This window comes from Sorex araneus, chromosome 3, assembly GCF_027595985.1.
Source record: "Sorex araneus isolate mSorAra2 chromosome 3, mSorAra2.pri, whole genome shotgun sequence".
NCBI classification, from domain to species: domain Eukaryota; kingdom Metazoa; phylum Chordata; class Mammalia; order Eulipotyphla; family Soricidae; genus Sorex; species Sorex araneus.
Genome location: NC_073304.1, coordinates 229,839,859 through 229,863,240, shown reverse-complemented (window position 1 = coordinate 229,863,240; position 23,382 = coordinate 229,839,859). Strand labels below are relative to the sequence as shown.

The following is a 23,382-nucleotide window of genomic DNA, read 5'->3' as shown; positions in this document are numbered from 1 at the left end:
AGGTGTTGGAACAATCTAGGATGGAAACCCAATCACGAACAACTTTATATTGCATTTCCCAGTGATGCAATCTAAAAATAAATACATTTTTACAAAGTCGAAGCGAGTCTGGGCCAGGAGCGACAGTGCACTGGGTGGGGCAGTTTCCTTGGACGCAGCGAAGCTAGGATCGATTCCCGGGACCCCACACGGGTCCAGAGCCCAGAGCCCAGCAGGAGTCATTCGTGAGTGCAGAGTCCCGAGCAGCCTGCTGGTGGACCCCCAACAAAACAAACACAAAGTAGACGGGCGGGGTGGGGTGGGAGGGGCAGAAGAGAAGGTCGCGGGCGAAACGCCCGCCAGGAAGCGGCAGGTCTGCAGGGTTTGTTTTTCGCCCGAGCGTCCCCGGGAGAGCGCGGCCCCGTCCCGGCGGAGGAGGCGGCGGGTCCCCGGGGTCCCCCCACCAGGCCGCGGGGCTGAGCGGGGGGCGGGGCGCGGCGCCGCGCCGCGCGGCGGGCGCGCGCTTCCCCGTCCGCCCCGCCCCCCCGGCGCGCGGCCGCGAGGAGCTCGGCGCCGAGGGGCGGGAGCGCGCGCCACTTCCGGCGCCCGCCGCGCCTCCCTCTCGCGGGCGCGCTGCCAGGCCTGCGGCGCCGGCGCGCACACGGGGCCGCCGGGAGCGCGCGCGCGCGCGCGCGGGGCCGCGCCTTCCGTCGGCTGGGCGAGCTCGGGCAGCCGCGCGCGGTCTCTCCGCAGAGCCCCGAGGTGAGGGGGAACCCCCCCCGCCTCCACCCCCCCGCCTCAGGCGGCCGCGGTGGGGGCTGGAGAGGGGCGGCGAGGGCCGGGAGAGGGGCTGCAGGTGCCAGGGGGGCGCCCAGGAGGGGGCGGGGCCTGCACCCAGGCTGATGGGGAGGGGGGCCTCAGATATCGGGGTGCAAGCGGGCTTCCGAGGGGTGTGGTGGGTGGGTGGGTGGGTGGGCGCGCGGGGGGCTGCTGGCCCTGTCGGGAGCGCGCACGAGTGTCGGGGGCGCAGAGGGGACCCCTCCTCATCGCCAGGCTGCTGCTGCTGCTGCTGCTGCTTGTGTTGGGTGGGTGGGCGCGGTGGGGGTGGTCCCCCTGGGGGTCCCGGGGAGGGGGCATCCTTCGGGAGAGGGGAGACAGGTGGGAGATCCATTGGCACCTCCCCAGCGCTCGTTATTCCCCGTGGGGGTCCGGGGCTGGGGGAAGTGGGGCTCGATCGTTGCGGGCTGCCTCTGAGACCCCCGAGTTTGGGGGCGGGGGGCGGGGGAAGACGCAGATCGCATGGCATGAATATATATATATATATATTTTTTTGGGGGGGTGGAGAAGGTGTGGGAGCCTGAAATACAAAAGCCCCCCGAAGGAGAATATTTTCAGCGGGAGGGGAGAAGCGTTGGCCGTGGGATGGGATGGGGTGGGGCGTGGGGAGCGTGGGGGTGCGGGGTGGGCTCGCCCTCCTCCTCCTGCAGGACCCGGGGTGCAGCTCCCCGTTCACCCCGACCCCGCTGCCTTTGCAGGTGGGAGGTGCTGCGCTTCCCCGGGCAGAGGTGGAAAGTGGGTCGCCGCGCCAAGGTCTGCAGGGGCGCCGCGGGCCAAGGAAGGGGGGCAGCTGTGAGCCCACGTCGCTAGCCAAGATGCGTGTGTGCTGCACGTGTGTGTGTGTGTGTGTGTATGTGTGTGTGTGTGTTGCACGTGTGTATGTGTGCCAGAGGGCGGCGGCAGGACAGATTTTTAGGGATGATGTGTCCCTCTGTGCAGGAGAACCATGGTTAGAGACCGTTAGGACTTGGGGGGAGGGGTGCGCCTTGGGGATAAAAAACCAGGCAGACAAGGGAGGCATCAGCCGTTGAAATGGTGTGACCTAAGAAGTTATTTTCCTTCTCACCGGGAATAGTGCAAGGAGATCTTGCATGGGGTTAAAAGCACATTTATTCGTCGATAGCACGTTGATTTCAGTTTTTTCTCTCCCAGGAGTTCCAGCCCCCTCTCCCTCTCTAACTCTCCCTCCCCCCACTCTCTCCGGTTATGTTTGGTGCATAACTCTACCCCCCACCCCCCTACCCCCCCACCCCCGCCCTCGCAGCAAATGTGCAAGAAATATGGCCCTTTTCTTTTTTTTTCCTTCCTCCTTGACAGTGAAGTTTAAGAGGTTAGCAAACTTTTCTGCCTCCCCCCCCAAAAGTCCCAGATAGTAAATGTCTTAGGTTTTGCAGACCATATGGTCTGTCTCCCTTTCTTAGTTCCGCTGTTGTAGTGCAAAAGCAGTCCCAGATGATGCTGAGAGGAATGAGTAAGGCTGTGTTCTAGTAACGCTTTGTAGACAAGAAATTTGAATTTCAAGTACTTTTTAAGTGCTCCAGGATCGTCTGAGTCGTGGTGGGGGGGCCCAGTCCTTTGGAACAGGCCAAACACGCTATTGCAGAAGGTGTATCAAACAGGGCTGTGGGGGCACCGTGCTCTTCACTCTGTGCTTCGTACCCTGCAAATCTTGGCTCTCTCAGGCGTCTCTGCCAGTCTCGGTAAAGGGATTTTTCGGAAAGCCGGGCTTGTTAGGATACGCTCCCTAGCCATCGGGAAGCGGAGATGTATAAGGCCGCCTTCCAGGTCGGAGAGCGCATGGCCAGGTGAAAGAGGAAGGCCAGGGAACAGATAGTTATTATACCCATCTAATGGCCGTTGATCTGTTGATTGTAGCCGTGGGACGAAGGAATGGTAGTTTCGCCCAGCTCGGCCAGAAATAACCCCTGGTAGCCATCTACAGCCATGGCCTTGAGCCACCCGGCTGCACGCCCGTGCGTGTCCCTCGGTGTTCTTCAGAATCTTGAAGAACGCTGATCTAGAGCAGGTAAGGAGCGTGTGCTTCCAACCTCCGTGGCAATCTTTCAAGCCAGGTGACAGCATCTCTTACTGGGACGGCCTTGACCCTATTAACTTTATTTTAGAGCGTGTAATCTTAATTCTGCTCAGAAATAACCGTGCACTGTAGCACTGTTGTTCATCAATTTGTTCGAGCGGGCACCAGTAACGTCTCCACGGTGAGAATTGTTGTTACTGTTTTTGGCATATCGAGTACGCCACGGGGAGCTTGCAAATAACCATAACCTTCTAAATAAATAATTTTTTAAACAATTATTTTTAGAAATTATGCACTTCTTTTTTTGGGGGGGGGGAGGGTGGGAAGGAATGCCCGGCAGTGCTCAGGGGTTACTCCTGGCTTTGCACTCAGGAATCACGCCTGGCGGGGCCTTAAGGGACCCTATGGGATGCCAGGGATTGAACCCAGGTTGGCCACGTACAAGGCAAGTGCCCTACCTGCTATTCTTTGGCTCCAGACCCCTCGAGCACATTTTTTTTTTGAAATTGCCTTAATAAATGTGAAATGCTTCCTAGGACATGTAGTCATTAGTTATTTTATTTATTTATTTATTTGTTTATTTATTTTGCGTCACATCCGATGCACAGGGGTTACTCCTGGCTCTGCACTCAGGAATTACTCGGGACCATATGGGATGCTGGGAATTGAACCCGGGTGGACCGTGTGCAAGGCAAATGCCCTACCCACTGTGCTGTCACTCCAACCCCCAGTTATTTCTTTAATGAGTTGTTGTCAAATTTTGTATTGTGTAATTCAGACCGTCTCTCTTTGTGTTGGACTGAAATGTTCAGTTTGGAGAGGCCCAGTCTTCCCACACCTTCCCTCCAGCCCGGCTGCCCCGCCGTAATCCCGCAGAACAGGTTGTGAGGTGGTGAGAGTGAGAAGGACGTGGGAGTTTGCTGATGGCCAGTGGGAGTTGGAGGCATCCGCCGTGGTGATTTCTGTTTCGTTCTGACTTTTTGATCAAGGACAGACATTACTTTCCAGAGACAAGGTCGTGTCCATTTTTGGCGAGGAAGCAAAAGGTTTTCCTAAGCATCCTCTCATTTGCAAGTATTCTTTTACAATCACTGTAGCACTGTCATCCCATTGCTCATCGATTTGCTCGAAAGGGCACCAGTAACATCTCCATTGTGAGACTTGTTGTTACTGTTTTTATCAAATACGCCATGGGTAGCTTGCCAGGCTCTGCTGCGCGGGCGGGATACTCTCGGTAGTTTGCCGGGCTCTCTGAGAGGGACGGAGGAATCTAACCCGGGCCGGCCGCATGCAAGGCAAACGCCCTACCTGCTATGTTATCGCTCCAGAATACAATGAACTCTATCGTATTCTTTTATAATTTTTCGGACAAGCCTCATGCATGAAGGAAGTGGCAGAGGAACTCAGGTGTGTGGGACCCGGGGCCGAGATCTCCAAGGCTGCTCGGATCAGGACTGGGCCTCTTCCACCCAGATTCCCCATTTTCCAGTAGCTAGGCAGTCACACCCACAAACTGCACAAATTGCCCCCACCCCGTAATCCCATCAACGGCCAACATCTACAGACTATAAAATGAAGCTCCTGGTTTATTGCCCGCATGGGAGAGCCTGGCAAACTCCTCGTGGCATATTCATATCCAAAATATAGTAACAGATATACATACCTCCTGGAGAGCCCAGCAAGCTACCGAGAGTATCGCTCGCACAGCAGAGCCTGGCAAGCTACCTGTGGCATATTCGATATGCCAAAAACAGTAACGATAGGTCTCATTTCCCTGACTCTGAAAGAGCCTCCAATCATTGGGAAAGACGAGTAAGGAGAGGCTGCTAAAATCTCAGGGCTGAGAGCAATAGAGAGAGGAATTTACTGGTGTCCCCTCCAGTAAATTGAAGAACAAAGGAATAACAGTGATACAGTGATACAGTATTCTTTTACAAGAGTGAATAGATCATCTTCTTAAGGCCAGTAAGTACTTTCTTGGTTTTTTTTTTTTTTCACTTCCATAGTTCTCCTCACATGGGTTGACTCAGACCTGGTGACCACGGAGGGGTAAGGGGGCAAAGAGGGTGTGAAGATTGCTTTGAAGTTCGTATTTAGATCACTGTTTCCCAAAGTGGGTGCTGCGCCCCGTCCCCTCCTGGGGCCCGAGTAGATGGGCTAAGAGGGCAGTCGGTAGTCACCACACGGGCAATTCATATTCTGGTTGTTCCTTTTTGGGGGGATTGAGATGCACCATTGGCAGTGCTCAGGCGTTTCTCTTGGCTCTGTGTTCAGTGCTCACTCCGGGTGATTCTCAAGAGACCATATCCGGTGCTGGGAATCTCAAACCCGGCTTAGGGAAGGGCCGGAGCGATAGGACAGTGGGCAGGGTGCTCGCCTTGTAGGCAGCCACCCTGGGTTCGATCCCCCGCATCCCCATGTGGTCCCCGCAAGCCCGGGCAGGAGTGCTCTCTGAGCACAGAGCCAGGAGTCAGCCCTGAGCCGCTGCTAGGGTGTGATCCGAAAACAAAAGGAAAAACAAAAATCAAACCCCTGGTCAGTGGTTTGCAAGGGAAACGTCTGTACTCTCTCTGTTTGGTTCTGTCTTCAGGGTATATGCCCCAGTGGGGGGCGAAGGGGGCGTTGCAGATTCTACCCGCCCCCCAACCCCCATCACCACAAACGTCTTTGAGGTTTGGGAACCTCTGGTTTAGATAAAGAGGGAACCAAGTTCTTAGCAAGACTCAATGTTACGAGCATTTCTTTTTCTCTGTTGCAACTGAAGCGTAGTTGGTACATGACGTTAGATTTAGGTGTACCACAGCAGTTCTACCTTCACACCTGTTTCGCTGACTTGTGTCTCCTTTTTCTGTGTTTTGCTTTTTGGGTTTCGGGGACCCCACCCAGCCGTGCCCACTTGCAAGCTGTGCCCGTGTGACCTCGCGCTCCGGGATCGCTCTCGGCGCTGATCAGACGTCGTGCCAGCCATCGAACAGCGGTTGGCCACATGCAAGGCAAGTGCCTTCGCCCCCGTAGTATTTCCCTGGCAGCAGCTCGGTTCTTAGAGAGTCGTGTTCGTGGTGCCAGGGGCCCCGCCTGGACCCGAGCCTGCACAGGATATGCTCCAGCCCTGTAAGTTAGCCCCTCCCCACACCCCCCCTGCACATACTCTGCCAGGATCACCACAGAGTTGATTATTTTTCCTCACCGGAAATTCCTCATGTTTTAAAAACAGGCAGGCCAGGTGTTTCATAGTCACGAGGAAAACAAGCATTTTCTTTATGATGTTTTCTGCGAATGGTTTGGCTGGAGAAGAAGATAAAGGTTACATAAATTGACTATGTTCGTATGATTAGACTAGAGCTTATGAGTAATAAGAAAAGTCTATTCAAGAGAGAGAGAGAGGGAGGGAGGGAGGGAGGGAGGGAGGGAAAGTGTCTGTCACAGAGCCATAGACGCAGGATGGGGGTGGGGGGGCTGGCGGGAGGGAAACTGGGGTCCCTGGTGGTGGGAAATGGACACTGGTGGGGGGATGGGTGTTGGATCATTGTATGACTGAAACCCGATCATGAACAGCTTTGGAACTGTGTGTCTCCCAGTGACTCAAAATAAAAAAAATAATAATAATAATAAAAAGGAAAAGTCTATTCAGATGAGTTTTAGTATTAGTTTGTCTCTGTAATTGCATAGCATTCATTTTATACATCCATCTCTTCTTTTTCTTCCTCGCCATCCTTTCGGGGAGGTTTCCCAGATGCAGATTTCACTTCTCACCCACTAAGTCTGCCGTCAGATGCTCTCTTGGCCGGTCTACGGAGACTTTTATGTCGACTAGTCAGTTCCGCTTCTTAAGCTGTCAAACAGCTTTGTCTTAATTGCCTTGTTCTTGGTCCATAAATAGGGTAGAGTCTTTGTCTTCCCTCCTGGGATATTAATTTCACGACTTTGATGGACAGCCGTGATGACCGTGAGTGATAGGTGCTCGGTCGCAGTGCCCACCGGCAGCTCAGGCTTCGCCTGTGGTACTTGCACGCTTCATGGCATCGCTCAGTTCCTTTCTTGGTGGTGTTGCTTTGCAGGGGCGCGGTGCTCCTGGGTGCTCTGGGCAGGGCTCGTCTTCCCGGCAGGGGTGCCCAGAGCTGGCCGTGTGCCTGAGCTGGCACTGTTTTTCCTGTGAGAGATGGGAGGGGGGGGTGTTCCCAAACAACGGAGTCACAAGGGACGGTGCTCAGTGCGTGTGTGGGATGCACTGGGGATTGACTCGGCGGCCTCAAGCTTGCAGGGCAAGTGGGTCTGTATTTTATGTCTTTAAAATTTTTATTGTTTTGTGCCAGAGTCCTCACCTTCCTTCCCCGCCCCCCCGAAGTGTGGATATCAAGTGAAATTGCGGCCTCTCCTTCTCGTAACTTGAGAGCATCTCTTAGCCCAGTTTATGTGGGATTTTGCGGTAACCGGGAGAGTTTTTCTGACTCACGGGAAAAGGATGACAGAGGAGGAGGAGAGATGAGCTCTCAGACCGATGAGATTGCCGAGGTGGTCTCCTTAAGAGACCTGTAGCACATTTGTGGAATATAAAGAGACAGAACGGGAGGCTTAACACCCAAGAATCGTAGGGGTGAATACCAGGAGCATTGCTCCACAGCTGGGAAGCCGGCCTCACATGCAGTGGGGGAAAGGCAGCTCAGGTAGAGAAGGGACCGCCAAGTAGGGGTGCTCGGAGGGCCTGCTCGGGACGGGGGAGGTGTGCTGGAAGTAGACCGCAGACAGAATGACGGTCACTCAGTACCTGTCTTGCAGACCACAATACCCGTAAGGAGAGACAGCAAAGAGGGAATGTCCAGCCATGGAGGCGGGGTGGGGTAGGAGGGGATGGGGTGGGAATGGTGGGAGGGAAGACGGAATTATTGGTGGTGGAGAACGGGCACTGGTGAAGGGCTGGGTACTCGATCACTGTATGACTGAAACCTAAACACGAAAGGTTATACGTCTGTAATTGTACCCCAAGGTGATTCATCGAAACATAAATAAATAAATAAATAAATAAAAATTAATTAAAAAAAAAGAAAGAAAAAGATCTGTAGCACAAAGTAGTGCAGTACCTTTTCATGAAGGAAATAAAGAGTGAAAATAAAAAGACCCAAAGAACAGAAGCGGAGGGAAAAGCTGCTGGAAGCAGGCAAGGCGGGACCCTGCTCTGTGTGGGGTGAGCGCCCCCCCCCACCACGTCTCTTAGCTCTGGGTTGGACCAAAGCGGAACCTCAGAATTCACTTTTAAAGAAAAACTTTCATCTCTGGCCACTCTGCAGTCACCCCCGTGAGCCACCCCGGGCTGGCACCAGGTGATCTTATCGTTGGCCACCGTCCAGATCACACGTCCTTCTCTCCGGGAAGGGAGCCACCTGACGCTTGCCCTAAGCAAGCCGCCGGACCCTGCGCCAGGCTGTTTCACTCGGGGCGCCCCAGAGGGGGGTGGGTAAAAGCCCGCCCCGCCCCAAGGGACCCAGCCCTGGCAGCCAAAAACTTCCAGAACTGAGCCGCCGCCCTGTCCACCCACCGATGCTCTCCACACGCTTGGGCCGAGCATCACCCATGAGTGAACCTTTTCCTGGACCACACAGCTGCATACGACACTTCATACAACACACCCTACCCGTGCTCCAAGAATACCGCACCTCACTTGGTGGGATTCAGAGTAGGAGGCAGCCAACCTTAGATAGAAAATAAAACATTATATTATTTTGGTTCTGCTTTGGGGCAGGGATTGGGGTTTGGGATGGAAACCCCCCAAAATATGGTAGTGGGAAGGTTGAATGTGGTGGAATTAGTGTTTGAATATTAAATTTTTTTTTTCTTTTTGGGTCACACCCGGCAGTGCACAGGGGTTACTCCTGGCTCTGCACTTAGGAATTACTCCTGGCGGTGCTAAGGACACCATATGGGATGCTGGGAATCGAACCCGGGTCGGCCGCGTGCAAGGCAAACGCCCTTCCTGCTGTGCTATCTCTCCAGCCCCTGAATATTAAATGTAATCAAAGATTGTGAACTACTTTATAAAATATAAAAAATTTAAAAAAAAAAGAAAAGAAAAAGTTTGAAATTATATTTAAATACCATGGTTTACAAAGTTGCTCAGAGTACAGTTGTTTTGGGTATTCAGTATTCACCCAACACCAATCCCACTGCCTGTGGGACCTTCCCTCCACCAATGGGCCCCCACCCCCTCCCGCCCCACCCCCTGTCCCCACCTCCTGTCTGCCCCTTAGCAGGCACAAACTGGTTTGCTTTATGCTGCTTCTTACGGCACGTGTCTCATGATGGTGTCACTGAGGCATTGTCCGGGGATCTGCTGAGCCGTTAGGTGGTGGCTGAGCCTTTCTGTGCGACTCTTTCTGCGTCTGGAGCTTTGTGGGCCTCCCCGTGACTTTCCCGTCACGTTTGCTGTGCTCCTGACTGGGGCCGTAGGAATGTGAAATCTGGAGGCATCGCAGGGCAGCGGTGGGACTGGCACGGTGTCTCAGCGGGGCCGTCTTTATGTCTGCAAGAGTCAGGGGCGAGCTGAGCGTTGGTCCTACCCCCCGCCAGAAGGCTGCAGAGACCTTGGCCCGGAGACCTGGCCTGCCCAGCTCAGCTCAGCCGCAACCTCTGTCTGAGTGCAGGGCAGAAAATCCCTTGTGTCCCGATCAAGTACCTCGGGAGCCCGGCTGCACAGTCCCGGCCGGTGGAGACGGTGTGGTCCGTAGAGCCCCCCCCTTGACCCCTGGTCTCCTTGCACCTCGTGCATGCGAAAACACACCCCCATGATGTTCCTTTGCTGTTCTCATACATGCTGTGCATGTCCCTGGTGTGTTCTTCCGTTGCCTGTGCTTGCCAGGGGGCACCAGACTGTTAACGCTCAGCTCTGCGCTCAGAGGGCCGGTCCCAGGGAAGGAAAGAGATGGAGTCCGTCAGCTACTCCCCAGAGCGGTCTATTTTCTGAAGCTGAAAAACAGAGCTTTCAATTTGAATGAATAATTCAGTGGTACCCACCAAATCGATGTGTTTTGGCAGATAGTTTGGGAATGTTCCTGCCGTGTTGGTTTTCTGTTTACAGTAAATCATCCTGGCGTGACTATGTGTTTTTCCGCATTTCTTGTTGGCCCAGAGATGGTTATTGGTTCCCACCCGCCTCCCCCCTTCAGATCCCCTTTCCCTCCTGGTATTGCTGCGTTGCTGGGCGGCGTTGCTGCGGGTGGTCACACCCTCTGGTCCTGTGTGAGGGGCATCCCAGGCGTTACTCAGGAGGGCCAGGGGACCTACTGGCCACCCCGGCCTGAGGGGATGATGCCTTTTCAGGCCTTTTGATGCTAGGAGTACCCACCTGGCCGTACCAGGAGCTGCTAGGACCACCACGGCCTGCAGTGCTCGGGGGACCACAGGGCTGTACCCAGAGATGACTGTTGAACCTTCCAGTGCTGTGAATCTCACTGCTTCAGCGTCTCCAGCCCCAGTCATGCGTTTGAGTTGTGGCGCTTGCCCACACGTCATTGCAGAACGCCTGAGATGGTGACGAGGCCCCGGGGACCCCACACGGCAGTGCTGCAGGGACCGAGCCGGGTACCCGCGTGAGGGTTGCTCAGGGAATCGCGCGTTTGGCCTGTCTGCAGATCAGGTGCTTCACCGCCGAGCTGTCCCCAGCCCAGTGGCTGACCCTTTCGTTCTTCCTTTCTTTCTTTTTTTTTTTTTTTTTGTCTTGGGGCCACACCTGCTGCTATTCAGAGCTGAGTTTTTTTTTTTTTTTTTTGCTTTTTGGGTCACATCTGGCGATGCACAGGGGTCATTCCTGGCTCTGCACTCAGGAATTACTCCTGGTGGTGCTCAGGGGACCCTATGGGATGCTGGGAATCGAACCCGGGTCGGCCGCGTGCAAGGCAAACGCCCTACCTGCTGTGCTATCGCTCCAGCCCCACAGAGCTGAGTTCTGGCTTGTGCTCTTGGATCCCTCCTGGAAGGGGCGGGGGAGTCATGTGTCTACCAAGGAGTGGGGTGGGCGCTGTTCTCTGTGTGTGTGTGTGTCTCTCTCTCTCTCTCTTTCGGTCTTTCTGCCTCTCTGTCTCTGCCTCTCTATCTCTCTGTCTCTGTCTCTCTATCTCTCTGTCTCTGCCTCTCTGTCTCTCTCTGCCTCTCTGTCTCTGCCTCTCTATCTGTCTCTGTCTCTGCCTCTGCCTCTCTATCTCTCTGTCTCTGTCTCTCTGTCTGCCTCTCTCTGTCTCTCTGCCTCTCTGTCTCTCTCTGTCTTTCTGTCTCTCCCTGTCTCTCTGTCTCTCTCTGCCGCTCTCTCTGTCTCTGCCTCTCTCAGTCTCTCTGCCTTTCTGTCTCTCTCTGCCTCTGTGTCTGTGTTTCTGTCTCTCTCAGACCCCAGTCCATCAATTCTCGCTATTGTCGTTGTGTCCTAGGGCGCAGCTGGCGCCGTGACGGGGACGGGCGGCTGAAATGAGGAAAATCAGCTGGGCCTCAGGTTCAGTTCCTAGAACTGAAACAGTTTCAGGCACGCAGAAATCAAACGGCGTGCGTGCGGAGCCAACCTGAGTCCCCTGGGAGGGCTCCTGGCTCAGCAGGTGGGCTCACCGGTCAGCCGCAACGCCCCGGATGCTCGGATGCTCACCGGTCAGCCGCAAGGCCCCGGACGTTGTCTTTTGTTAACCCTGGCGAATGAGTAGCTCAGGTAACCAGCCACCGTTACTGGAAGCTGTGGTTTAATTGTTGCCTGAGCGTTGTCGCCTGACCGCTGTGACCACAGTGCTCTGCTTGACTTTGAAACCCATGTGAACTGCTTGCTGCTTGGAGTCGGGCTCACCGTCAGGAGACCGCTCTGTGGGCGAGATAGTTGGCCTCAGTTAGCCGGGATAAAACTCCTGCTGCTGTTGCATTATCGTGGTCGTGTCTCTGTCTGTCGTGCCACTTGGGGACCCATTGTCCCGGGCATCACGGCTGCATTTTTGTGGTGTGTACCCGGCATAATTCGCTCCTGCTCACCTGTTGATCGATGCTTTGGGCCGTTTCTGTCTCTCGGCAGACAGGACCTAGTGCTGCCCTGAATGTTCGAGAACACGCCCTCGAGTCTCCGCTTTCAGTTTTGTCAGATCTCTTGACAGGAATGGGATGGAATCTTTTTTTTTTTTTTTTTTTTAATAAGTGAGTCACCGTGGGGGTACAGCAACAAATTTACCCATCTTCGTGCTTGTGCTTCCCTCATACAGTGTTCGAGAACCCATCCCTCCACCAGTGCCCATTCTCCACCACCAATGAACCCAGTATCCCTCCCACCCTCCAATCCCATCCCCCCCACCCCACCCTGCCTCTGTGGCAGGGCATTCCAATTTGTTCTCTCTCTCCTTTTGGGTGTTGTGGTTTGCAATAGGGGTATGGTTCAATCTATAGTCTACTTTCAGCACGCATCTCCCTTCCCGAGCGGGTTCTCCAACCACATTTTACTTGGTGTTCCCTTCTCTATCCGGGCTGCCTTTCCCCCAGCATGTGAGGCCAGCTTCCAAGCCATGGAGCCAAACTCCTTGTATTATATACTACTATTCTTGGGTGTTAGTCTCCTACTCTGTTATTTTATATTCCACAGATAAGTGCAATCTTTCTTTGTCTGTTCCTCTCCTTCTGACTCATTTCACTTAGCATGGTACTTTCCATGTTGATACACTTATGTGCAAAGTTCATGACTTCATCTTTTCTAACAGCTGCATAGTATTCCATTGTATAGATGTACCAAAGTTTCTTTAACCAGTCATCTGTTCTTGGGCACTCGGGTTTATTCCAGATTCTGGCTATTGTAAACAGTGCCGCAATGAACATATAAGTGCAGATGTCATTTCGACTATACTTTTTTGTTTCTCTGGGATGTATTCCCAGAAGTGGTATAGCTGGATCAGATGGAAGCTCAATTTCTAATTTTTTGAGAATCGTCCAAATTGTTTTCCAAAAGGGCTGGACCAGTCGGCATTCCCACCAGCAGTGTAGGAGGGTCCCTTTCTCCCCACATCCTCTCCAACAGCGGTTGCTTTTATTCTTTTGGATGTGTGCCATTCTCTGTGGTGTGAGGTGGTATCTCATGGTTGTTTTGATTTGCATCTCCCTGATGATTAGTGATGCAGAGTATTTTTTCATGTGCCTTTTGGCTATTTGTATCTCTTCCTTAGAAAAGTTTCTGTTCATTTCTTCGCCCCATTTTCTGCTGGGGTTGGATGTTTTCTTCTTGTAGAGTTCAGCCAGTGCTTTATATACCCTTGATATCAACCCCTTATTGGATGGGTATTGGGTGAATAATATCCTTTCCCATTCTGTAGATTGTCTTTGTTTTTGTTTTTTTGTTTTTTTTGCTTTTTGGGTCACACTTAGCGATGCTCAGGGGTTACTCCTGGCTTTGCACTCAGGAATTACTCCTGGCAGTGCTTGGGGGACCATATGGGATGCCGGGGATCGAACCCGGGTCGGCTGCGTGCAAGGCAAACACCCTACCCACTGTGCTATCGCTCCGACCCCTGTAGATTGTCTTTGTATTATGGTCACTGTATCTTTTGCGGTGCAGAAGCTTCTTAGTTTAATATAGTCCCATTTGTTTATCTCTGTTTCCACTTGGTTGGTTAGTTTCGTGTCATCTTTGAAGACACCTGTAGCTTCAATATCGTGGAGGGTTTTGCCGACCTTGTCTTCGATGTGCCTTATGGATTGTGGTCTGATGTTGAGATCTTTAATCCAGTTTGATCTGATTTTTGTGGATGGTGTCGGGTCGAGGTCTAAGCCCAAGGAATGGGATGGAATCTTAGGATAATTCTGTGTCTAATTCTTGGGGGAAGTTTCCTCAGCAGCTCTACCGGGTTGGCATCCACCAGTGGCTTACGAGTTTTTTCATTTCACCGTTGAATTTGTTATCAGATATGTGCTCTCACGCAGACATTATTCTCCTGTAGGTAGTGCCGAGTTATTTCTCTTTCAAGTTCATGCACTCTCTTCTCCTTCATTCTGCATTTAATCCCACTCCATGGAAATCATTCATGCATTTCCTTTTATTCCAAAATTCCTGTTTGGTGCTGTGTATGTCTTGTTTCATTTCTTTTTCTCCCTCCCTCCCTCCTTCCCTCCCTCCCTCCCTCCCTCCCTCCCTCCCTCCCTCCCTCCCTCCCTCCCTCCCTTCCTCTCTCCCTCCCTCCCTCCTCCCTCTTTCTTTCTCTCTCTCTTTCTTTCTCTCTCTCTCTCTCTCTCTCTTTCTTTCTTCCTTCCTTCCTTCCTTCCTTCCTTCCTTCCTTCCTTCCTTCCTTCCTTCCTTCCTTCCTTCCTTCCTTCCTTCCTTCCTTCCTTCCTTTCTTCCCTTTCTTTTCTGTGGCTGTTGATCTTTTTCAAGATTTAGAGATTTATTCAAGTCCTGGAACAAGGCTGGTTCCAGGAATGAGATTACGTGGTGGCCGTGGTGGAATGTGGGTGTGAGTGCCCACCGGGGCTTCCAGAGTGGAGGAAGGTGGACACTGTCTGCCCGACTCCAGGAAGGCCTGGACTTTGCATCCACAAGGACATGGACCTTTCAGCAGATCAGGGTCTCTGAGGCCCAGTTTTGAGGCGGGGGGTGGGGGTGAGGGGGGCCTGGCAGAGGCCTGGCGGCAGTGTTAGGGTGTGGAAGCAGCTGTGGGGGGGAGGGGGGCTTTTTGCTTGGGTGGGAAGTGGCCTACACTGGCCCCCCCTCCAAGAATGTCTCGAGGCCTCAGCTGGATACTAGTGTCCTAGAGATGATTTTTTTCATATCTTGCTTCTTTGCGGGGATGTTCTGTATTTTTTTAATTAAAGAATGCTTTATTTATTTATTTATTTATTTTTGCTTGCAAACTTAAAAAATATGACACAGCAGCTTTAAAGTTCTTGTCAAATAATTCCCAAATGTGCTATCTTGTGATTGGCACTTGTTTCCTTTCCTCCCCTCCCCTCCCCTCCCCCCCTCCCCTGCCCTCCCTTCACTGCCCTTTCTTTTTCCCTCCCCTCCCCTCCCTTCCCCTCCCCTCCCCTCCCCTCCCTTCCCCTCCTCTCCCCTCCCTCCCCTTCCCTCATTGCCCCTTCCCTTTCCCTTCCCTTCCCCCTCTTCCCTTCCCCCCTGCCCCTTTCCTTCTCACCCCCTCCCCTCCCCTTCAATCTCCTCCCCCTCCCCTCCTCTCCCTTCCCTGTTTTTGGCCTTTGGGCCACACTCAGTGATGCTCAGGCATTGTTCCCGCTGCTGTGCTCAGGAATGACCGCTGCCAGTGCTTGGGGGCCCAGACAGCTCTGCGCACCCACCTGCTGTATTATCCCTCCGCCCCCAGACTTTCTTTTCTTAGTAGCACTGTTGTCCCGTTGTTCATCAATTTGCTCGAGCGGGCACCAGTAACGTCTCCACTGTGAGACTTGTTGTGACTGTTTCTGGCATATCCAATACGCCACGGGTAGCTTGCCAGGCTCTGCCATGCGGGCTGGATCCTCTCGGTAGCTTGCCGGGCTCTCCGAGAGGGACGGAGGAATCGAACCTGGGTCGGCCGTGTGCAAGGCAAACGCCCTACCTGCTGTGTTATGGCTCCAGCCCCTTTTCTTAGTAGAGCTAATCATTTCCACGCGCTTCCTTTACCAAATAATTTTGGGTTCTGTGAGACACTGGGTTCTGCTTCAATTCGATAGTGAGAGTCGATCTCTGGGCAGGCTGCCTGCCCGGCGGGGTGGACAGTTTCCATCCTCAGTCTCCCAGCCGCGGGTTTAGTTGCAGTTGAGTTTCCCAAAGCCGGGGCCTGGCTGTGTGCAGAGTGAGGCAGGGATCTATTTCTTTTTTTAAAAATTTTATTGAATCACTACGAGACAGAGCATTACAAAGCTGTTTGTGGTTGGGTTTCAGTCATACAGTGTTCCCGCACCAGGCCCTCCACCGGGGTCATGTCCCGGCACCAGGGTCCCCGGTTTCTCCCCGCCCCCCCTCCATGACAGGCCCCTCCCCTCCCCCTTCCCTCTCCTCCCCTTTCTCCTTCCCTTCCTTCCCATCCCTTCCCTCCCCCCACCTCTCTCCCTTCCTCCCTCTCTCTCTCTTCCTCTCTCTCTTCCTCTCTCTGTCTCTCCTCTCTCTGTCTCTCACTCTCTCTCTTCCTCTCTCTCTCTTCCTCTCTCTCTTTCTCTCTCTCCTCTGTCTCTCCTCTCTCTGTCTCTCACTCTCTCTTCCTCTCTCCTTCTTCCTCTCTCTCTTCCTCTCTCTCTCTCCTCTCTCTGTCTCTCCTCTCTCTGTCTCTCACTCTCTCTCTTCCTCTCTCTTCCTCTCTCTCCTCTCTCTGTCTCTCCACTCTCTGTCTCTCACTCTCTCTCTTCCTCTCTCTCTCTCTGTCCTCTCTGTCTCTCCTCTCTCTGTCTCTCACTCTCTCTCTCTTCCTCTCGAGATCTCTTCCTCTCTCTCCTCTCTCTGTCTCTCCTCTCTCTGTCTCTCACTCTCTCTCTTCCTCTCTCTTCCTCTCTCTCCTCTCTCTGTCTCTCCACTCTCTGTCTCTCACTCTCTCTCTTCCTCTCTCTCTCTCTGTCCTCTCTGTCTCTCCTCTCTCTGTCTCTCACTCTCTCTCTCTTCCTCTCTCTCTCTTCCTCTCGAGATCTCTTCCTCTCTCTCCTCTCTCTGTCTCTCCTCTCTCTCTCTCTCCCTCTCTCTCCCTCCCTCCCTCCGTTCCTCTCCCGCCCCCCCCCCCTCTTTCTCTCAGGCATTATGGTTTGCAATACAGATGCTAAAAGCTTATCCTGTCTATCCCTCTACCTACTTTCGCCACTCGGGTCTGGTCCAGCGAGGTCATTGCCATCGTGACAGTATTGGTTGGAACCGACCTGACCTGGCAGGGCTCTCTCCCAGCCCCCTGCCCGCAGAGCAGCTGCCCCCCTGGGCCCCTCCACGCACCTCTGTTTGTGTTCCCGGCTCCTTTCCGCTTCCCTCAAGCCTTTTCTATCTTTTTCTGTCCTGCAGCGGAAGCCGGGGGCTCTCTTGCCTCCCCCCCTCCCCTCACACATCTGCAGCTGGATCTCTCACATGTGGGGCCCCGTGTGGCCTGCGGTGGAGCAGTGAGCCCTGGAATGAGTTTGTCCCCACCCGCTTTTTAACCCTTTTAAACCCTCACGCCACTAACCGGAGAGAGTTTCTCCTGCCTCAGAAATGAGGCTGCCTGTGGCCTTCACCGCTGGGCTCCTGAGATCCCGGGCTGGGAGTTTCAGGAAAGGCACAAAGCCGGGGAGCTTCTGCCCTCCCTATGCCTAGGGCCGGCGGAAGGCGTCTTTCCTTTCCTTCAGACCAGGGCTGGAATCTCTCTCTGTGCTCCAAGGCCTCCTTACAGAGTGCCCAGTTCCACTGATAGCAAAAGAAAAACCATGTTTCGCTTGGTCTTTCGCCTTGGCCAGAGTGATGTTCTGTGATATTTTGAATCCCGGCCCTCCTTCCTTGGCACACGACTACCCAGTCTTCCAGCTGCTTTTTCCCTGCTGGCGCCCCGCTTAACTCCTGTAGAGCCCGAAACTGAAACGACTGACTTTGCTTTTGCCGCTGAATAAGCAGCCTGGCTTTGACGGTGCGTTGGCTTGTTTGTGGCTTGGTTTTTCCTTTCTGAAAAACATCTGCTTTGCTAGATCCGGAAAGTATGGCTACGGCCATCAGAGAGGTGGGAGTGTGGAGACAGACCAGAACCCTCCTGCTGAAGAACTACCTGATTAAATGCAGGACTAAGAAAAGCAGCGTTCAGGTGAGTTAAGCGCCTCTTCGTTTTGCCCCGTTGTTGCAGTTTATTTTGCTCTGATTGGTCACACCTTGAAGAGATGATTTGTTTTCTGATGGGTATATTTTTATTTTTATTGTAATTTAATATCCTCAGTTTATTTTGCTTGTAAAGTAAAAACACACTTCTATGTCATGGTAGCTTGAATTACTGAATTACTCACTGTTTCCAAATGTTAAAGTTTGGGATGCTTCTTCTTCTTCTTTTTTTTTTTTTAATTTGTTTATTGAATCACCATGAGAGCAGTTACAAAGCTTTCGAGTTGAAGTCTCGGTTGTACGACGCTGAAACACCCGTCCCTTCACCAGTGCACCCAAACCCCCAGTGTACCACCCCTCCCACGCCCGCCCCCTGCCTGTGCGGCAGATGGTTTCCACATTATTCTCTCTCTCTACTTTGATTACATTCACTATTTCGACACCAGGCCCATCGTTATTATTTGGGATTTTCCCCCAACACTCAGACCTGCTGAGAAGGCAGCATTAGACAGTTTGTTTTCAATTGCTGCTTATGAATAGCTGCAATTTTGGAATTCTGAAATTTTCATAATTAAATCTGGAGGGATTTCTGCCCAAAGCCGCTGGGTTCCGAGTCTCCAGTTTCACTTGTGTGTCTCTGGAATCACAGCCTTTAAGCAGCTTGATCAGTAGCCCGAGGGACCGTGCATCTTGTCACTGCTGGCCAAGGGATGATTCTTAAACTTAATTAAAAATTAATTCCTTATATTAGTGCTTAACTTTGGACTTTTGGCCAAGTCTCTACTAAGTTTCATAGACTGACATTTTCACCGACCACTTGATGACTTGTGGAGTTGACGTCTCCCAGCTTCTCGTAATTGCCCAAGATTATGATGTTTATGTTGTATGTTTGTACCGATGAGGATATGTCACTTTAAAAAGAAAAAGTACTAAGTTTGGCAAACCAGCTCATAATCCTTTACTCTTGTTTGTTTTTTGTTTTGGGTCACACCCGGTGATGCTTAAGGGTCACTCCTGGCTCACCACTCAGAATTCACTCCTGGTGGTGCTCAAAGGACCATAAGAGATGCTGGGGGTCGAATCCCGGATGGTTATGTGCAAGAAAGGCAAATGCCCTCCCCACTGGACTATTGCTCTGACCTCAGCTCATAATCATCTTAAAGGATGAAATAATCTTTTTCAAGGACAAAGATATGTAATTTATCATCTCCTGAAAACAGAACAAGATGAAACAATAGTTCATTTGTATTGAAGCTTTTGAATGAACTAAATAAAGTTCCAGTAGTAGAAGTTTATAATTAAAGAACCAAGTTTTAACCCGGCAGTGCACAGGGGTTACTCCTGGCTCTGCACTCAGGAATTACTCCTGGTGGTGCTCGGGGGACCCTATGGGATGCTGGGAATCGAACCCGGGTTGATTGCGTGCAAAGCCAACGCCCTACCTGCTGTGCTATCGCTCTAGCCCCAAGTTTTAACTTTTAAACTGAGTTTTAAAGTTAAAAGCTATTTCTTATTAAGAATTTATTTTTTATTTTTTATTTATTTTTTGCTTTTTGGGTCCACCTGGCAATTGATTCTCAGGGGTCACTCCTGGCTCTGGACTCAGGAGTTACTCCTGATGGTGCTCGGGGGACCCACATGGGATGCCGGGGACCGAAGCTGCACCCGCTGTGTTCAAGGCAAAACCCCTACCTGCTGTACTCTCGCTCTGGCTCCTTAGTAAGAATTCTCACGAAGAATTCTTTTAACTTGGAATTGAACAAAGGCATTTCCTGATGATGTTCGATAGGTTGTTTTGTTTTGTTTGGGGGCTGACTGTGCTCAGAGCTTATTCCTGGCTCGGAACTCGGGGATCACGCCTACTGGGTATGGGATACGAGGGATTGAACCTGGATTCAAGCCACATTCAAGGCTAGTGCTCCACCCACTGAGCTATCTCTCTGGCCCTGGGTGGGTTATTTTAAATAAAATCTTTATTATGATAATTTATAGATTACTATTAAAATTTGTTATTAATATATTGACCTATAAATGAAGTCATTATGAGTTAATCATGTTTTACATTAGTGCTATAAGATGTTTAAATGCCAGGTTTTTATTTTGCTTTCTTTTTAGGGGAGGGAGGACTAAACGCAGCAGTACTTGGGGTCATCCTTGGAGGTGCTTGGGGGATCAGGCAGTGTCAGGGATGGAACCCAGAGCTCCTGAAAGCAAAGAGTGTGCTCCAGCCTTTTGAGCTATCTCCCTAGCCCCTACAGAGTCCTTTAGGGATGTGACTTAAATCTCTAAGTACACCAGCAAAGATGACTGTGAAGAGAAAAATGATCCTATGAGTTAGGTGAGGTGTGCAGCATAAAACAGTGTTCCCTTTGTGATAGAACGGCTCTCTCTCTTTTTTTTTAATCCCCCTACTTGAAAAGTGAAGGAGGGAGCTGGAGTGATAGCACAAGTGGGGAGGGCGTTTGCCTTGCACGTGGCCGACCGAGTTCGATTCCCAGCATCCCATACGGTCCCCTGAGCATGGCCAGGGGTAATTCCTGAGTGCAGAGCCAGGAGTGACCCCTGAGCATCGCTGGGTGTGACCCAAAAAACAAAAAACAAAAAGAAAAAAGTGAAGGAAAAATGACATAAAGACAGTATAGGGTGTTTTTTCCCCACACAGTGGTAGAGTTACACAACTTTGTATACAGAAAAGCATAAAAGCACACATATTAACATGAAAAAAAATCTGTTTTTTTCTTCATATTAGCTATGTTATTTGCAGAGAAATCTTGGTTCATCTTGTTAGCGTTACGCTTTGTAATCATTCCACTTGTTTCCTTTAACTACAGGAAATTCTCTTTCCACTATTTTTTTTATTTTGGCTAATACTAATTAGCATGATGCATCCAAATGAGAAATACGAAGAAGTGCCTGACACAGAACTCAACCCTCTGGACAAATCTCTCCTCTCGAGCCTCATCCTCGGATATACTCCAGTGACGAACATCACGAGGGACATCATGCAGACGCTCTCCACTGAGCACCTTCCTGACGGTACCGTGAGCTGAATCTGGGTTTCTCCCTGCGGGGGGGGGGGTGGGTGGGGACCAATCCTGAGTGTTGGTTCCGTGTGGGGATGTGAAACTGCAGTGCTGGGGTGACTGGGGCTACCCCAGCAGTACCCGGGGACTCCAGGGCCAAACCTCACGGTGCATGAGGGATCATGTGCCAGTCAGCCCTGAGTCTTAATCCCTCTTTTACTTTTTGGGCTCTTAGCATGTCATAGTTTTCTTTTAAAAAAAAATTTTTTTTTTTGGGTCACACCTGGCGATGCACAGGGGTTACTCCTGGCTCTGCACTTAGGAATCACTCCTGGCAGTGCTCAGGGGACTATGTGGGATGTTGGGAATATAACTTGGGTCAGCCACATGCAAGGCGTTTGCCCTACCTGCTGTGCTATGGCTCCAGTCTTTCCCCCCCCCCACCAAAAATTATTTTTTTAATCTTTATTGATTGAGGTACTGTGATTTACAGTATGGTGGCTCAACGTCATTTCACTACAACACCCATCACCAGACAAGACCTCAAAGGCCCTTCCCTCTCAGTAACACCCCCTCCCCCAAACTCCGTTCTGTGGATCAACTACTCTCCCGTTCTATTTCCTTTGGCCCTCCTTTTTTTTTTTTTTTTTTTTGGCTCTTTGGGTCACACCTGGCGATGCACAGGTGTTACTCCTGACTCTGCACTCAGGAATTATTCCTGGTGGTCCTCGGGGGACCCTATGGGATGCTGGGAATTGAACCCGGCTTGGCCACATGCAAGGCAAATGCCCTACCCGCTGTGCTATCGCTCCAGCCCCGCCTTTGGCCTTTTGTTGTTACCCTATTGTGTATCTTTAAAGCACACATATGGAACAAGGCATAGCTTTATTAAAACAACAACAACAACAACAATAACACTGAGCCATTTAATTCTGCTGTCTTAGGTTTCTTGTGAGACTCACTTCTTTTGGTGATAGGGACAATATTTCTTGTTTCATTCTTAGACCATTTGTTAAAATAAGATTATTTATACAGATGGAAAGAGTCAAAGGAATACTTCATTTTAATACTGACTCGATACTTGACATGCTAGAAAATACAAAGTCGTAATCTTTATTAAATTTCTAGTGGCTGTTTATTGAGGTCTGTGGTATAAACTGAAGAAATACTAGGACAATATTCATACTCTCCAAAGGACCTAAGTCTGTATTACCCAAGATAGCACATCGAGTAGAGTGTTTGCCTTGCACTTGGCTGCCCCGGGTTCGATTCCTTTGTCCCTCTCAGAGGGCTCGGCAAGCTACCGAGAGTATCCCGCCCGCACAGCAGAGCCTGGCAAGCTACCCGTGGCGTATTCGATATGCCAAAAACAGTCACAACAAGGCTCACAATGGAGACGTTACTGGTGCCCACTCCAGCAAATCGATGAACAATGGGAGGACAGTGCTACTTTTTTTTTTTTTTTTTTTTTAACAAATAAACCAACCAGAAAACAGTGTAAGCAGTTAGGCACAAATGAATCCAAAGTGACTGTTAGCAAATGTGAGGGAATGACTGAGAAAAGTGACAGGATGTTTGTACCTTATAGTGATGGAGTACTGACTTGCAGAAAATAATGAGCAATATGTTAATTTATGTCCTCTAGGTAGTAGTAATTCAGTTCCATTGTTTGATTAAGGTGTCACTTCACAGAAGGTGTTTACACAAGCAAGAGCTAAAATTTCTCCTCATTAGTTTCTTTTGGACATTTCAGTGTTTAATATTGTTATCAAACACGTCTAATTGGTATTTTATCATAATAAGTACAAGTGACAAAACTAGTCATGAGAATTTATCATGTTAGCTAAAAAAACTGATAAATGTTGAGAACAAAATTCCTTGGTAATTCTGCGCTTTTTCCACTCCAGAGAAGCCCATGCTCTCTCTTGAAGATGTTTTTCTCTCTTTCTCTCTTCTGTCTTTTCCGCTCAGGAGAGCCTGGATTCTCTCTAAAACACACATCACACATCCCTCTCTTTCCTCTCACACTTCTGTAAGTAAATATCTTCCCATAAAAACTATATGCAGGGCTGGAGTGATAGCACAGCGGGGAGGGCATTTGCCTTGCATGTAGCCAACCTGGGTTCTATTCCCAGTACCCCATATGGCCCCCTGAGCGCCACCAGGAGTAATTTCTGAGTGTAGAGCCAGGAGTAACTCCTGAGCATCACCAGGTGTGACCCCCCCCCCAAAAAAAAAAAACTATTTTGCTTTGCTTGAAAAAAAAATCACTGACTGAATAGAAGGAACATGTAAGCACCAAAGAAATTCTAGGTAGTATGCATTAACATAGATGTTGGGAAAAAAATAACTTCTTTGAAAGTTCGGTCTTTTTAACAATGATGCTTGAAAGTTGGATGTATTTACATGTACATGGTAATGTGTCTTGTGGGCTTGTTGACCTAACACCCACCCTCTTTACCAAGATCCATCCTGGAATTCCATGTCCTTCATGCCTGGAAAATCATAATAATTGACATTTATTTGGGGGTTTGGGAGCCACACCAAGCAGTGCTGAGGTTTTATTCCTGGCTCTGTACTCAGGGATCACTTCCGGCAAGTTCAAGGGTCCGTCTGGGGTATTGGGAATCCAACCTGGCTAGGCCACACACAAGGCAAACGCTCTGACTGCCGTGCTTTCACTCCAGCCCCGATAATTGACAATTAATATTTCATAATGCAGAAAACATTTTCATGTTTGGAAGTACATTTGATCCTGGCCCTCAATA

The 23,382-nt window shown here is 50.9% G+C and overlaps 1 protein-coding gene across 3 annotated transcripts in view; it reads left to right on the top strand.

Moving 5' to 3' along the window:
• The first annotated feature begins 618 nt into the window (after positions 1 to 618).
• The window catches only part of ABCA5 (ATP binding cassette subfamily A member 5), a 98,652-nt gene continuing 75,888 nt past the window's right edge, over positions 619 to 23,382 (top strand). The window contains exons 1-4 of one of the 3 annotated variants that reach the window (XM_055133603.1): positions 619 to 741; positions 5,738 to 5,844; positions 17,468 to 17,580; positions 20,423 to 20,627. In XM_055133603.1, coding sequence (XP_054989578.1) covers positions 5,838 to 5,844; positions 17,468 to 17,580; positions 20,423 to 20,627 — 325 coding nt within the window. In that variant the 5' untranslated portion in view covers positions 619 to 741; positions 5,738 to 5,837. Of the gene's footprint in view, positions 742 to 5,737; positions 5,845 to 17,467; positions 17,581 to 20,422; positions 20,628 to 23,382 lie in introns of those variants that run through there. The other 2 variants (XM_055133604.1, XM_055133605.1) reach the window with 2 other exon arrangements.